General features: G+C 29.6%; 2 protein-coding genes and 2 long non-coding RNA genes across 4 annotated transcripts; 3 read left to right on the forward strand and 1 right to left on the reverse strand.

Annotated features, from left to right (window-relative positions):
* Nucleotides 1-797: 797 nt before the first annotated feature.
* LOC148233531 (uncharacterized) lies at nucleotides 798-4,051 on the forward strand. Its single transcript, XR_015810442.1, has 5 exons — nucleotides 798-977; nucleotides 1,578-1,867; nucleotides 1,939-2,335; nucleotides 2,396-2,647; nucleotides 2,726-4,051. It is a non-coding gene; the product is annotated as an uncharacterized LOC148233531 (long non-coding RNA).
* Nucleotides 4,052-4,611: 560 nt separating this feature from the next.
* Nucleotides 4,612-7,486, reverse strand: LOC148233532 (pfs47 receptor-like). The gene is made up of 3 exons (XM_088190087.1): nucleotides 7,398-7,486; nucleotides 5,604-5,860; nucleotides 4,612-5,015 (listed from the first exon to the last, which is right to left on the reverse strand). The coding sequence occupies exons 1-3, from the start codon at nucleotides 7,408-7,410 to the stop codon at nucleotides 4,788-4,790; spliced, it is 498 nt and encodes a 165-aa protein (XP_088046213.1). The 5' UTR covers nucleotides 7,411-7,486; the 3' UTR covers nucleotides 4,612-4,787.
* On the forward strand, nucleotides 6,167-7,515 carry LOC148233533 (uncharacterized). Its single transcript, XR_015810446.1, has 3 exons — nucleotides 6,167-6,298; nucleotides 7,237-7,298; nucleotides 7,376-7,515. It is a non-coding gene; the product is annotated as an uncharacterized LOC148233533 (long non-coding RNA).
* An 810-nt stretch (nucleotides 7,516-8,325) lies between these two features.
* LOC148233534 (uncharacterized) lies at nucleotides 8,326-9,432 on the forward strand. The gene is made up of 2 exons (XM_088190633.1): nucleotides 8,326-8,803; nucleotides 8,885-9,432. The coding sequence occupies exon 2, from the start codon at nucleotides 8,885-8,887 to the stop codon at nucleotides 9,323-9,325; it is 441 nt and encodes a 146-aa protein (XP_088046759.1). The 5' UTR covers nucleotides 8,326-8,803; the 3' UTR covers nucleotides 9,326-9,432.
* Nucleotides 9,433-11,791: the final 2,359 nt, after the last annotated feature.

Below are 11,791 nucleotides of genomic sequence, written 5' to 3' on the forward strand. Positions count from 1 at the left end.
CCATTTGCAAATCAATTAGTCAGTGTTTTTTTTCTCGAGAATTTCTCGAGAAAAATCTCAAATTGAGAATTCTCATTTCTCGAGAAATTTTATAAAGTAGTTTTTATTATATAATATAAAATTTGTACGAATATTTTTAAAAGGTTTACAGCCACTGCCCTTTTTATAACGCTGCATAAGTAAATGCGGTTTTTCTTTTTACTTTTTGGAAGGTTTTATTAGGGAATTACAAAAATTTGTTTACAAATTTTCAACACTGGAACTCACATCATATTTGCTTAAGTAATAAATGAAGGCACTCATATAAAAAAATCTTTCTGAAGTTGTTCATGCCAGATGTTTGAAAATACGTATACTTTCTCGTAAGTATTTTAATTACCAACATTTTTTGCCATTTTTCTATTACTTTAACCGGCCGACGGCTTTATCTTTGTTTTGGTGATCAAAGAACCCATTTCGTTAAAAATAAATTACGCATGCGAATCAGCAGAATAAAATTTGATTTATATTATTGTTATATATTATATTCTTGCTTTGTGAGATCATCGCCCTTCGTACGAGTTTTGATCAGAATACTTATTTTTAGACTGTAAGACGACGCGATAACCCCTTTTCGTGATGTTGTAAATACTAATTAGCATTAATGGTACTCTAAAAATATTGTTTTTTAAATTAAATTATAAATAAATATTAAAAAATAATATTTAGCCACAGATATGCTAAACTGACCACAGTGCGCCATGCTAACGAATTTAGAGATTTTTTGTCGCTACATACTCGCAGTTTGCATATTAATCAGTCTTTCGCGAGTTCTGTTCTCATTCGCTCGTTCAATTTGTATATATAGTTTTATTCAAAACAACCATCATGAATGAAAATTGGAATAAGAAGATCTCATTTGAAAGGATCTATTTGCCTTCCTCTGAAGACGTCAAAGATAATTCGCTTGGACAACCATTCGATGTAGAGATACAAAAGTAAGTTTCGAATAATAATTTACAGTATTCAATTGTTTTGGTTAATAAATGTGGTTAATTTAATAGTAGAGCAACGTATATAATATATTTTAAAGTGTAGTAAAATTAAAAATAGAGTTTATCGAATCGATAAAAATTTTGAACGTGCTCATTATTCAGTCTTCTTGGAAGAGATGAGATAAAATTCACAATTATAGACAAGCATGAGTTCAAGGCTGAATATGCAGGATTAAAAAATATAAAAGCAACTTATTTATATGGTTTTATCAAAACCGCAAAATATATTTTTGGCTGTGAATTAAGACGAGGAAAAGTTATTAAAGGTCAAAGTTATGAATGTGTTACGTTCATAATATCATACATATACATATGTATGTGTATAAAACCACCAAATGTATAAATTGTACATAAAAATTCAGTCCTATCAAGCATTAATTCTTTGTCGCATATAATGAATAATTTTCTATTTAAAAACAAATTACATAGAAAATATAATTATTACATTTAAAAAATAAAATCACGGTTAAGTAGGAAGTCAGTTTTTTTTTGTTTCGTTCCAACAAAACTATCACTTTCACTCAGCAATTTAATTTATTTCAGGTATAGAGAGAGACATTTCCCTTATCCTCCTGAAAATAATAATGAATGCTTGTGCTATTCCATACCAATATCATACGTACCTCATGGACAACCACAAGGAGCTGAAGCTGAACGTATATCACACGAAAGAATATCTGCTCTCAAACTGCCTATAACTGATACAGCAAAAGGATCTCTATGGCAAGTCTGCTTTCAAGGTATTGCATACGCTGGAAGATCATATATGAAAGAGAGAAACGGACAATTGTTGCCCAGGGAGCATGATTTAGTGGTATTTAATAAATTCAACGGTGGGAATAGTGCTTATTGTTTTCATAAAATATGCGATTAAACAATACAAATAATCGATTTTATTTTACAGGAGAACACTTCATATCATTGATAGAAATAAAGTCCTCGTGTGATTCATTAGCAGGTAAAGCACAAGATAATGTGTCTAAATTAGCAAAAAGCAACGAATCTACTATCAAAAGTAATAAACGCACCGGCCAAAACCAAATCAAGGATCATTTAGAGATCATTATGCACGCTACTGATGTTCCAGAAGATAAAATAAATACATATTTATTTTGGCCTTTCTTGACGATGTATACAAAAAATCCGAGAGGTGAAGAAATGATGCGGTGGAAAGAGGAAAAGGGTAAACATGTTTTTACTGACACGCTTTCTGATCAACAAGATTTTAATCATTGGTTTAGGGAGAACGTTTTGTGCGGTAAAAGGATTGAAGAAGAAGATTTTTATAAACTATTCGGAAGGTACGTAAAATAAATATTAATTCAATAATAATTTTAGTTATTAATTAAATACTTTTTTAGATATATTGTACTAAGTTGTGGTATATTTGTCAACGAAATCCATGATGGAATGTTGGCATTGCTTACACCAGAACAAGGGCATGTTTTGCACAACATACAGCCAAAAAGTGACGGCTTCCCTACGATAATACATGGAGGAGCAGGAACAGGAAAAACATTATTAGTATTACACAGACTTGAGAGCTTACATCGACATGGATTGTTGAATAATGAAAACAAGGCACTCTATATGTGTATGTTTGGAGAATTGGGGTTAATATTAATTACTATTTATATTTTATATATCTACATATTATTTATTTATTAAAGTATCATTTAAAACTTTTTCAGCTATGATTTTAGTAAAAAGCTAGAGAAGAAAAATATAGATAAACATGTAGATGTTATCGTACAAAAAGATTCATCTAATATCAACTACAGTTTATATAGACATGTATTTATGGATGAATGTGATCTTTCAATATTTTGCTCAACAACACCTTACACTATTTTAGACAAAAGATTGATTAAATACGATGAAGATTTTTATAATAATCATCTTGAACTGTATGACGAGCAAGAAAAAGAACGCATTTTTGGAGATTATTGGTATTTTATCAACATAGAACAAATAAAACTCACAAATGTATCACCTAAAGAATATAAAACGCCTGATATTACTCTATCAAAAGTTGTAAGAAATCCAAAAACGATTTATGATTACATAAACGCTTTATGTAATTTTTGCAATAACGGTGATCCTGCAAGGACATTACCACCAGTAGAAAATTTTGAAAGTACTCTAGCTCATAATATTAACGGTCCTTCTATATTTTGGATTAATTCTGATACATTCACTCAACAAATTTGCAATGACAATAAGCATAATTGTTTGGTGTTTAATGCCTTAGTTAAATGCTTAGTGGATCTAAATTCAACGAAGGGTATAAAAGCGTCTGACATATGTGTTTTATTAACGTTGGATAATGCTGATTTTCAAAATAAATTTTCACCGGAAAATATTAATAAAGCAGTAGAATCTTTATTTGTTCCAAACTCAAGTTATACACCAATTATTGCATCAAGTAGCTTTAAAATATTCATCGAAGAATCTAATAGCAATAAATTTCTTTTATCTAAACCTTTCCAGGTTTTAGGATTAGAATTTAAAGTTCTCGTTATAGCTGTAGATGCATTTGAAGATTTTGATGATCAGTATCTTTTTATTTACATGATGGCGTCCAGATGTACTTGTTTTTTAATTTTTGTATGTGGTGAAATAGAGAAAAAAAAAGTTGATTTCTTAAAACAAATAAAAAAATATAAATTTGATACAAAAAATATAGATGATTAAGTAATAACAAATAAGCTATTCACTCAAACATTTTAATTTTTAAGTACATATATTCGTGTATAGAATTGAGAATTAGTCACTAAAAGTATCTTGTTTATTTACAATTATTCGAATTATAAATAAACCAGGTACGTTTTAGCCGTGAACTCTACCAGAGCCGGGACTAGACATTTGAGGCAAAAGGACAAATTTGCGCTTCTATGTATTTCTTTTTACTTTAAATAAGTATAATATTAAGCAAAATAAGTTACGACTCAAATTTAGAAGCAAATTGCTAAATATAATTAATAAAAAAATGCAATAAAAATAATTATGAACTGAAACATTTTTTTTTCTTAAAGTATAAACATCCGGGAATATTCGGAAATATTCCCCCCTTCCCCCTCTCGGCAGGCCCATACGTATAGAAAAGTTGAAATAATATAATTATACCTGCCAGATAAATTATATTTACACAGGTAAGAATATAAATCTACCGGTGAAAATGTATTCCTATATGATTTAACTGAAATGACATACTAATATATATATTAAAAAATATATTTTATGGATAGATTTGAGAAATTTTTTTAAGGGAAAACCAGAGAATTTATGGTTTTGAATCAGGGACGTTATTTCAGCTGTTTTTTGGAGGAGGGGGGGCAAAAATTGGCTGGTAATTAGTATTTTTTAAAATTTCGATTTCATTAAGATTCATAGTATTCCATTAAATGACATGCATTTTCTGACCAAATACAAGGTGGGAAAGTGCTTCCACCTGCCCCTCCCCCCAGCTGTGAAAATAATATTGGCTTCCATAAACTAAGTATATGTTTATTTTCGATAAATCTTAATCTCAGGCAACGTCAGATATGTTTAATTAATTTAGTTTATTAAAAGCCTCTTTCTTGCTCAATACTAACAAAACCTTTTTTACACAACTTTATTTATATATAGAGCTTTCGCATACATTTATTGTAAAAATATATAATTTTTTTCAATCATGACTACTTGAAAACTTAAATGCATAAAATAAAGTGTTAAAAAGCGACATATCAGTCATATATTTTTGCGCGTTTATTATGAGCAAATGACTTCATATTGGTCAAATCCAAGCTCTTTGCCGTCATACGAAATGTAGCAGACTCCATGAGAAGCTTGCACCTTTCCGATGATGAGGCTGCCCCCGTGTGAGACGCGACCGATGAAAAGCGATTCGCCATTTTCAGATTTACCACCGAGGATAGCGTTGTCGGGAATTTCTCCTCCGCTTGTGTATACCCAGTTGACTGTACATCCACAAAGCACCTGAAAGTACAATTTAAATCAACTTAGACATTTACCACAAGCGAATCTATCGATACAGATACTAAAACAATCAATATTTACTACTTGTCGGTCCCTCACAATCATGAGGTACCGCAGCTAATGATTGTGTGTAAAAACCGGACCCTCAACTTTTTGGGTTTTAAATTTTATTTTTGATTCGTTCTGATTTTTTTATTATTTAATTGTTGATAAATTAAATAGTATGCAATATCTATAAAAACTCAGACGGTTACGTATTTGAACTTGATTTCTGATTTAATTTTTAAAGGTTGCGAAGTCGGTTTCGCTACTCCTCTAAGACTTTGATCTAATTCTCAAGACATCATCATTTCCTGATCTATGGAAATGCACAAAAGTCACTCATAAGAAGGGTGTCAAATTGTGTATAAGGAAATATAGACCAGTCGCAGTATTGTCAGCTCCAGCTAAATTGTTTGAAATAATTAAAAATGCAGGATTCAAACCCATGACTCTTTACTATAGTTATGCTATGGTGAGAATTAGAGAAAAAACTATCCAGAGTCATCAAAAGAGGCAACAAGGAAGAATGTTAGAGAAACAATTTACTTCATATTCTTGCTTTCCATGTTCAGCGCCACCCCAAGGTATGTAGCAGCAGCCATAAGATGCCATCAGCTTTCCAGGGGTGAGTGATCCTTCATGTGAAGCCCTCGCTATGAACAGGTCTTCACCGTCATGTCCGCCGACAACAGCACCAAAAGGTATGTCACCGTTGCTGGCCGGAATCCAACAGTTCGGGTTGAAATCTGGATAGCAGAACGCAAAAGCTCGTGAGGTTATCTTGATATCATCTTCCGGATGAACTAAAAAAAAACAATTACCGATTATATTTCGTGTGATTCAAATAACCTTTTACGTAAATGTACCCAGATGCATTTAAAATTTTGAAAAATATAAATGTAAGCGAATAAACATCATGCAAGTGTAATTTTTAAATGTGATGTTAATAAAATGTTAGCTTACTATTTAATTTTCAATAAACAATGCACTGTTCTACAATATATACACTTAAATTGAATTAGATGTCTACTCTATTGATTAATTACAATATAAATTTATATGTTATAGGCAATCTGGATAAAAACTATTTCAGTGTCCTCTTTCTTTTTGGATTACTTCCGGAAAAGTTTTATATATAATAAAAACAATGTTTTACATTATAAAACTATTTGTTTGTGAATTACAATAATAAAAAATGATCAATAAATAAATATATCTATGTTTAATAAAAATAATAATAGGTGTACCGGAAAAGAATGTCGTTTTTTTTGTTATCACTTTTAAGTGGTCAGTTGTGCTTCATCAGTTGAACTTTTACAACGTTTTCTGTGTTGTTTCTCTGACTACGTATACCTGGAGTGTATTAGGACTTTTAAACAAAAAAAATTACAACCCTATATACAATGGAGAGCTTTGTAACGAATGAGAAATTTATTCGAAATTTTATGTTTTATCATTTCATGAAGAAAAAAAGTGCAACACGTGTTACAAAAAATATTTGTGATTTACTGGGAGATATTTTGAATGTTCGTAAATGCCAGAGGTGATTTAAACAATTTAAATCCGGCAATTTTGATCTAAAAAATAACCCTGGAAGTGGTCGACCTGTTAAAGTGGATAGCGATGTTTTAACTGAGCTGATTCACCAAAATCCATCTTCAACGATTCAAGAACTCGCGGAGCAACTCTGATGTTCATGGTCAAGCGAGCAAGAGCATATCAAAAAAATCAGCAAGACGCGGAAACAAGGAAAATGGATACCTCATGAATTAAGTGAAAAATCTAGGTGAGCGTCTAAACGCGTGCACTGAGTTATTGGAATTAAATACCAAAACTCCATTTCTACAACATCTTGTAACTGGTGACGAAAAATGGGTGTTGTATTCAAACCAAGGACGCAAAAAACAATGGCTTTCAAAGGGCCAGGTACCAAAACCCACCCCTAAGCCCGGGCTCTCTGCAAAAAAAGTTATTTTGTCTGTTTTGTCGGACTGCAAGGGAATAATTTATTTTGAAACATTAAAACCCGGACAGACAATTAACGCTCAAATGCATTGTGATCAACTAGAGCGTTTAGATGCAGAAATAAATAAAAAAAGACCTGCACTGGCTAATCGTTAAATGCACAAAATTGTTTTATTAAAAAAACGACATTCTTTTCCGGTACACCTAATATTAGATTAAGCAGCATTTTATTTATGTAAAGAGCTTCATGGCCAACGAGTATCGCTTTTAGAATATGTATGCCGACAAAATATTATATATTTAGTTCCACGTAAATATACATATTTAAGAAAATATAATTTTATGTACTACAGATTCAATGGGTTGACGACATACCAAATTCAGACATTTCGATTGTTCGGATATTTCCAAAAATACACAGTAACCAACGACACAACCAATGCCGACGAGTCTGCTGAAGAACTGAAACGTATCATGACAAACGAATCATGAATCTGGCGACATTAACACCCACAATCAAAATGTCCAGAATGATTTTTAATATAAAAAAACGTTCAAAATAAAATGTAGGAGGATACAAATTTACTTATAGTTCTTTCGCAGATAAATAAATATAGATAAGCCAGACTAATTAAAATCCATTTACGAAATACAAGTAATATTATTAGTGTTGTTTATTTCTTCACAATAAAATTAAACAAGGTGGTAGAATTATACGAAAAATATATAAAATGCCAAAATATATTAAAAACTTTTTACGAATACTGAATACATTGGATGTTTGTAAAAATAGTATTTCTACTTAATATATTTTATAACATGTAAAAAATAAATGTAAGAATGTATTGTTTATGCATCTTATTAATAAATATATATGTATAATATATACAAGTGCTAACTTTATTTATTTAATTTTATATATTTATTATACCTAATTTAATTTAATATAAATTTTAGTTTTAGATTGCGTTGCTTTAAATCAAAACAATGTGCTATGTATAATATTTTATTTATTTTTATATTCCTTGTATATTGAACACGTCTATAAATATTATAGAAAATAATCTTTACTTATTATTTTAGAACTTTCAAGTATTAATATAATACAATTTTATCTTCGTTATAAATTATATAAGATGATCATAGTTTGCAAAACTACGAATATAAATAAATTAATAAAATTATATTTTATAATTATTTACATAATAAACTCAAACATGTTATTCACCGTTTGGTTTTTTATTGAAATATGTATTATTTTATTCAATATTATTATATCAAAATATATTGAAGCTTATTAAAAATAATATAAGTTGATTATTACTGATAAATAATTAAATTTAAGCTTAATAATTACAACACGGCAAGACGGCATTAAAAATACAATTTTAATGATTTATACTAATTGGTCTTGAGATGAAAAATACTTTTAAAAAATAAAATTAATTGACAAAACTGTATGTTATAATAAAAACATAACACTTTTTTATTTTTTTTAAATCGAGGACTTGTCATTGGTCGGAAATGATAAAAGCCGCTCTATTTGCCCCGCCTCTTTTCAAAGCTCCACCTCTTTCGCATACAACCAGGTCTTGACGGGCAAAACGGTCAGTTCGCCCGTCGACGTCCAGCAGACAACATCCCTCCGAATCAATCTCTGCACTGCCAACGCCGTATCATTACAACAGAGTCGCCGGCAGAATCGAGACGCCCTACGACTTAGCAAGAGTTTCATTTTGCTTCACGAATTTAATTGCCGTATTTTCGCTCATTTCATTAACGTATGCATTCTTTTTATAAGTTTACTTATATAAATATATATATTTAGAATGTATTTTAGTTTATTTATTATTTTATTTCAGATGGAAAACCGCAGTTTTGCTGAAACCAAGTCGTTTTGGATGGAAAGAGAGAGGCGTGAACCGCTGGAAAGTGTACCCGAGCAGAAAGTGTTACCGAAGACTACTGGAAAATGGTTAAGCATTCCAGAAGAATTATCGATGAGATTAAATGACGTCTTACTGAAGTCGCTTGAAACTAAAAGGTTAGTGGAAGAGCACAAGAAAACCGTCGGCGAATACAAGGAGACAATAGAAGAGCTAAAAGCTGAAAACGAGGAATTGAAGAGGAAAAGAATAATCGTAACCGTCGAATCCGATATAAATGCAATCAACTATGCCAGTGATTACTCATCGGTGAACATCAAAGCAAAAAATGGTTTTCCGATACGTAAGAAATCGGCGTTTCGAGAGTTCTTTTCGAGAGTTTTTTCGCTTAGAAAGAAGTCGTATTCGAGAGATTAATGTGTGATAAATTCTCATATTAGTGCTACAAATATTAAAATCAATTTTTTGGTATTTTTTTTGGTTTTTGGTAAAGTGATTTATATAATTCGTAGTTTTGCAAACAATGGTCATCTTATATAATGTATAAGGAACATAAAATTGTATTATATTAATACTTAAAAGTTCTTAAATAATATTTCAAGATTATTTTCTATAATATTTATAGACGTGATCAATATATATGTATGTATTAATAAATTTATGTATTATAAGGAATAAAAAAATAAATAAAATATTATATATAACACATTGTTTTGATTTAAAGCCACGCAATCTAAAACTAACTCAGAATAAAATAAATCTCTATTAACATTTATATTAAATTAAATTAGAAATAAGAAATATTTAAAATGAAATAAATAAAGTTTAAGCAGTAGTTACTTTGATTTATGTGTTATAAAATATATTAAGAAGAGATACTAGCAATTCTATCAAATTGTACTACACTAAAATTAAAAGTACAAGAAAAAATCTAAAATTCTTAAAACTATATGTGGAAATGTATTATAGCATCATCTAAATGTATTTCAACATAAACGATATATTAAAATAGGGAAAGTTTATTATAATTTAGAATCCACTATTTGTTATCAATTTAAAGTAGTTAGATTTTTTGTAAATCGTTAACCTTATCTTTTTCATAGAACTCCATTATAGTTTTAAGTTGAAAGCGAAAGTGCTTTTATTTCATAGAAAAAATGGAATAACCTTAGATTATTTTGAAATCGTTATCCTTATCTTTTTTTATAGAGTTCCATGATAGTTTTCACTTGGAAGTTTTAGGAGCTTCAAATTATACTTTTTATTTCATATAAAAAATGGAATAATCTCTTTTTTTGGAAATCGTTATCCTAATCTTTTCTGTGGAATTTTCGATAAAAATTACAATCGAATCTAATCGATATACTGTACACAGTAAGATCCTTAGGCAGAGATAAAAATAGCGCTACATAACAAAGCATCATAAATCTCAGCTAATTGATATCGTATAGAATTGCATCAATTCTAGATTTCTACAGTGTATCACAAAGTGATGGTACAAATTTTAGTCAAAACCGAGAAGAATTTGTAAATTTCTTGAATCAAACCAAAAAATGACACAGCATATAAATTGCATTTTCCAGCATCATTAATGTATGAGAATTGCAAGGAACATAAAAAGCTTGAGAATTTCTACCCTTGATATGTTTTTTGACATTATGTGTTCCTTAAATATTTGCACAGCTGTCATAAATTTGACCCCTCGTGCTATATTTAATCTTGATATTATATTTCTCCAGATCCTTAATTACAAGGTCACTTAATCTAACATCAGCCTTATTTTTTATTTCAATATAACTGAAAAAATGTTCTTAAAATACGAACAAATCGTATTATGATAGACATTTGTTCTATATTATTTGGTGTATTAATTTTACGCAGAAAGCAGAATTATGCAGAATCACATAAAAACACGTAAATCTGATGTCCGAGTTCAGACAGATCTATCCGGGTGTTCGTCGGACAAATCTATACGTGTGCACTTACTACGTGCGTGTGTGCTTAGTTGATAGCACACTATTTAAATAATATTACACGCCACCTTTTAACTTTTTTGTCAAATATATTTTTCCTGTCAATCGATCGTTTTATTTGATTTTAATTGTATAACTAAATCTTGTCAGCTCGAAAAAAATATGATGTTTTTTTGGGTTTTCATGTGCCTTGATTTTTAAGATCATTATATCTACTTTGGGATAAAATACCCGTTTCTGTAGCTATTTTATTATGTAATTTATAACAAGAACCATACACAGAGTTGTTTTTTTATATAATATAATAACCAATACCTCTTCTGAGACACTTCAATCTATAAAATTAATTTTTGTGAAGAAGTTGTTTGTGAATAGCAATGTATAGATTTTTTAGTGTTAAAAAATTACATAGATTCTATATCATAATGTACAGTTTAATTTTTTATTAAATTCATTAAACATGGTTGGGCAAATTAAATATGTTTTAAGAGTACTTACATTTATACAAGCCTCAGCCTCCTACTTATCACTTATGTTTTTATAGATTGCACCCGATAATTGCTTTCTTGCACTCATTTCTGTGGAAAAATTAAAATGTATTTATTATTAAAAATATTTAATTGTAATATATATTTAATTAGTCAATTGCCACTGTGCCACTATATTACTGAAATAAACTTTTGTTTGGTATACACAGGGCTTTTTTTATCATACAATGATAAAAAAGCCCTGTGTATTGTGTCACATCACACACATCAATGCATATACATTATTTGCATTTTCCTTATTTTTAAGTTAAAAAGATTAACCCCAAGATTAAAAATTAAAGAAAATTCCGGTTACTTCACAACCGCAGCACATTGGGGCGAAACTTTGAACATCATCTCATAATGCAATTTTGTCAAATGTA

Source organism: Plectrocnemia conspersa, unplaced genomic scaffold (assembly GCF_051122295.1).
Source record: "Plectrocnemia conspersa isolate PC_06_02 unplaced genomic scaffold, ASM5112229v1 ptg000008l, whole genome shotgun sequence".
In the NCBI taxonomy this organism is placed as follows: domain Eukaryota; kingdom Metazoa; phylum Arthropoda; class Insecta; order Trichoptera; family Polycentropodidae; genus Plectrocnemia; species Plectrocnemia conspersa.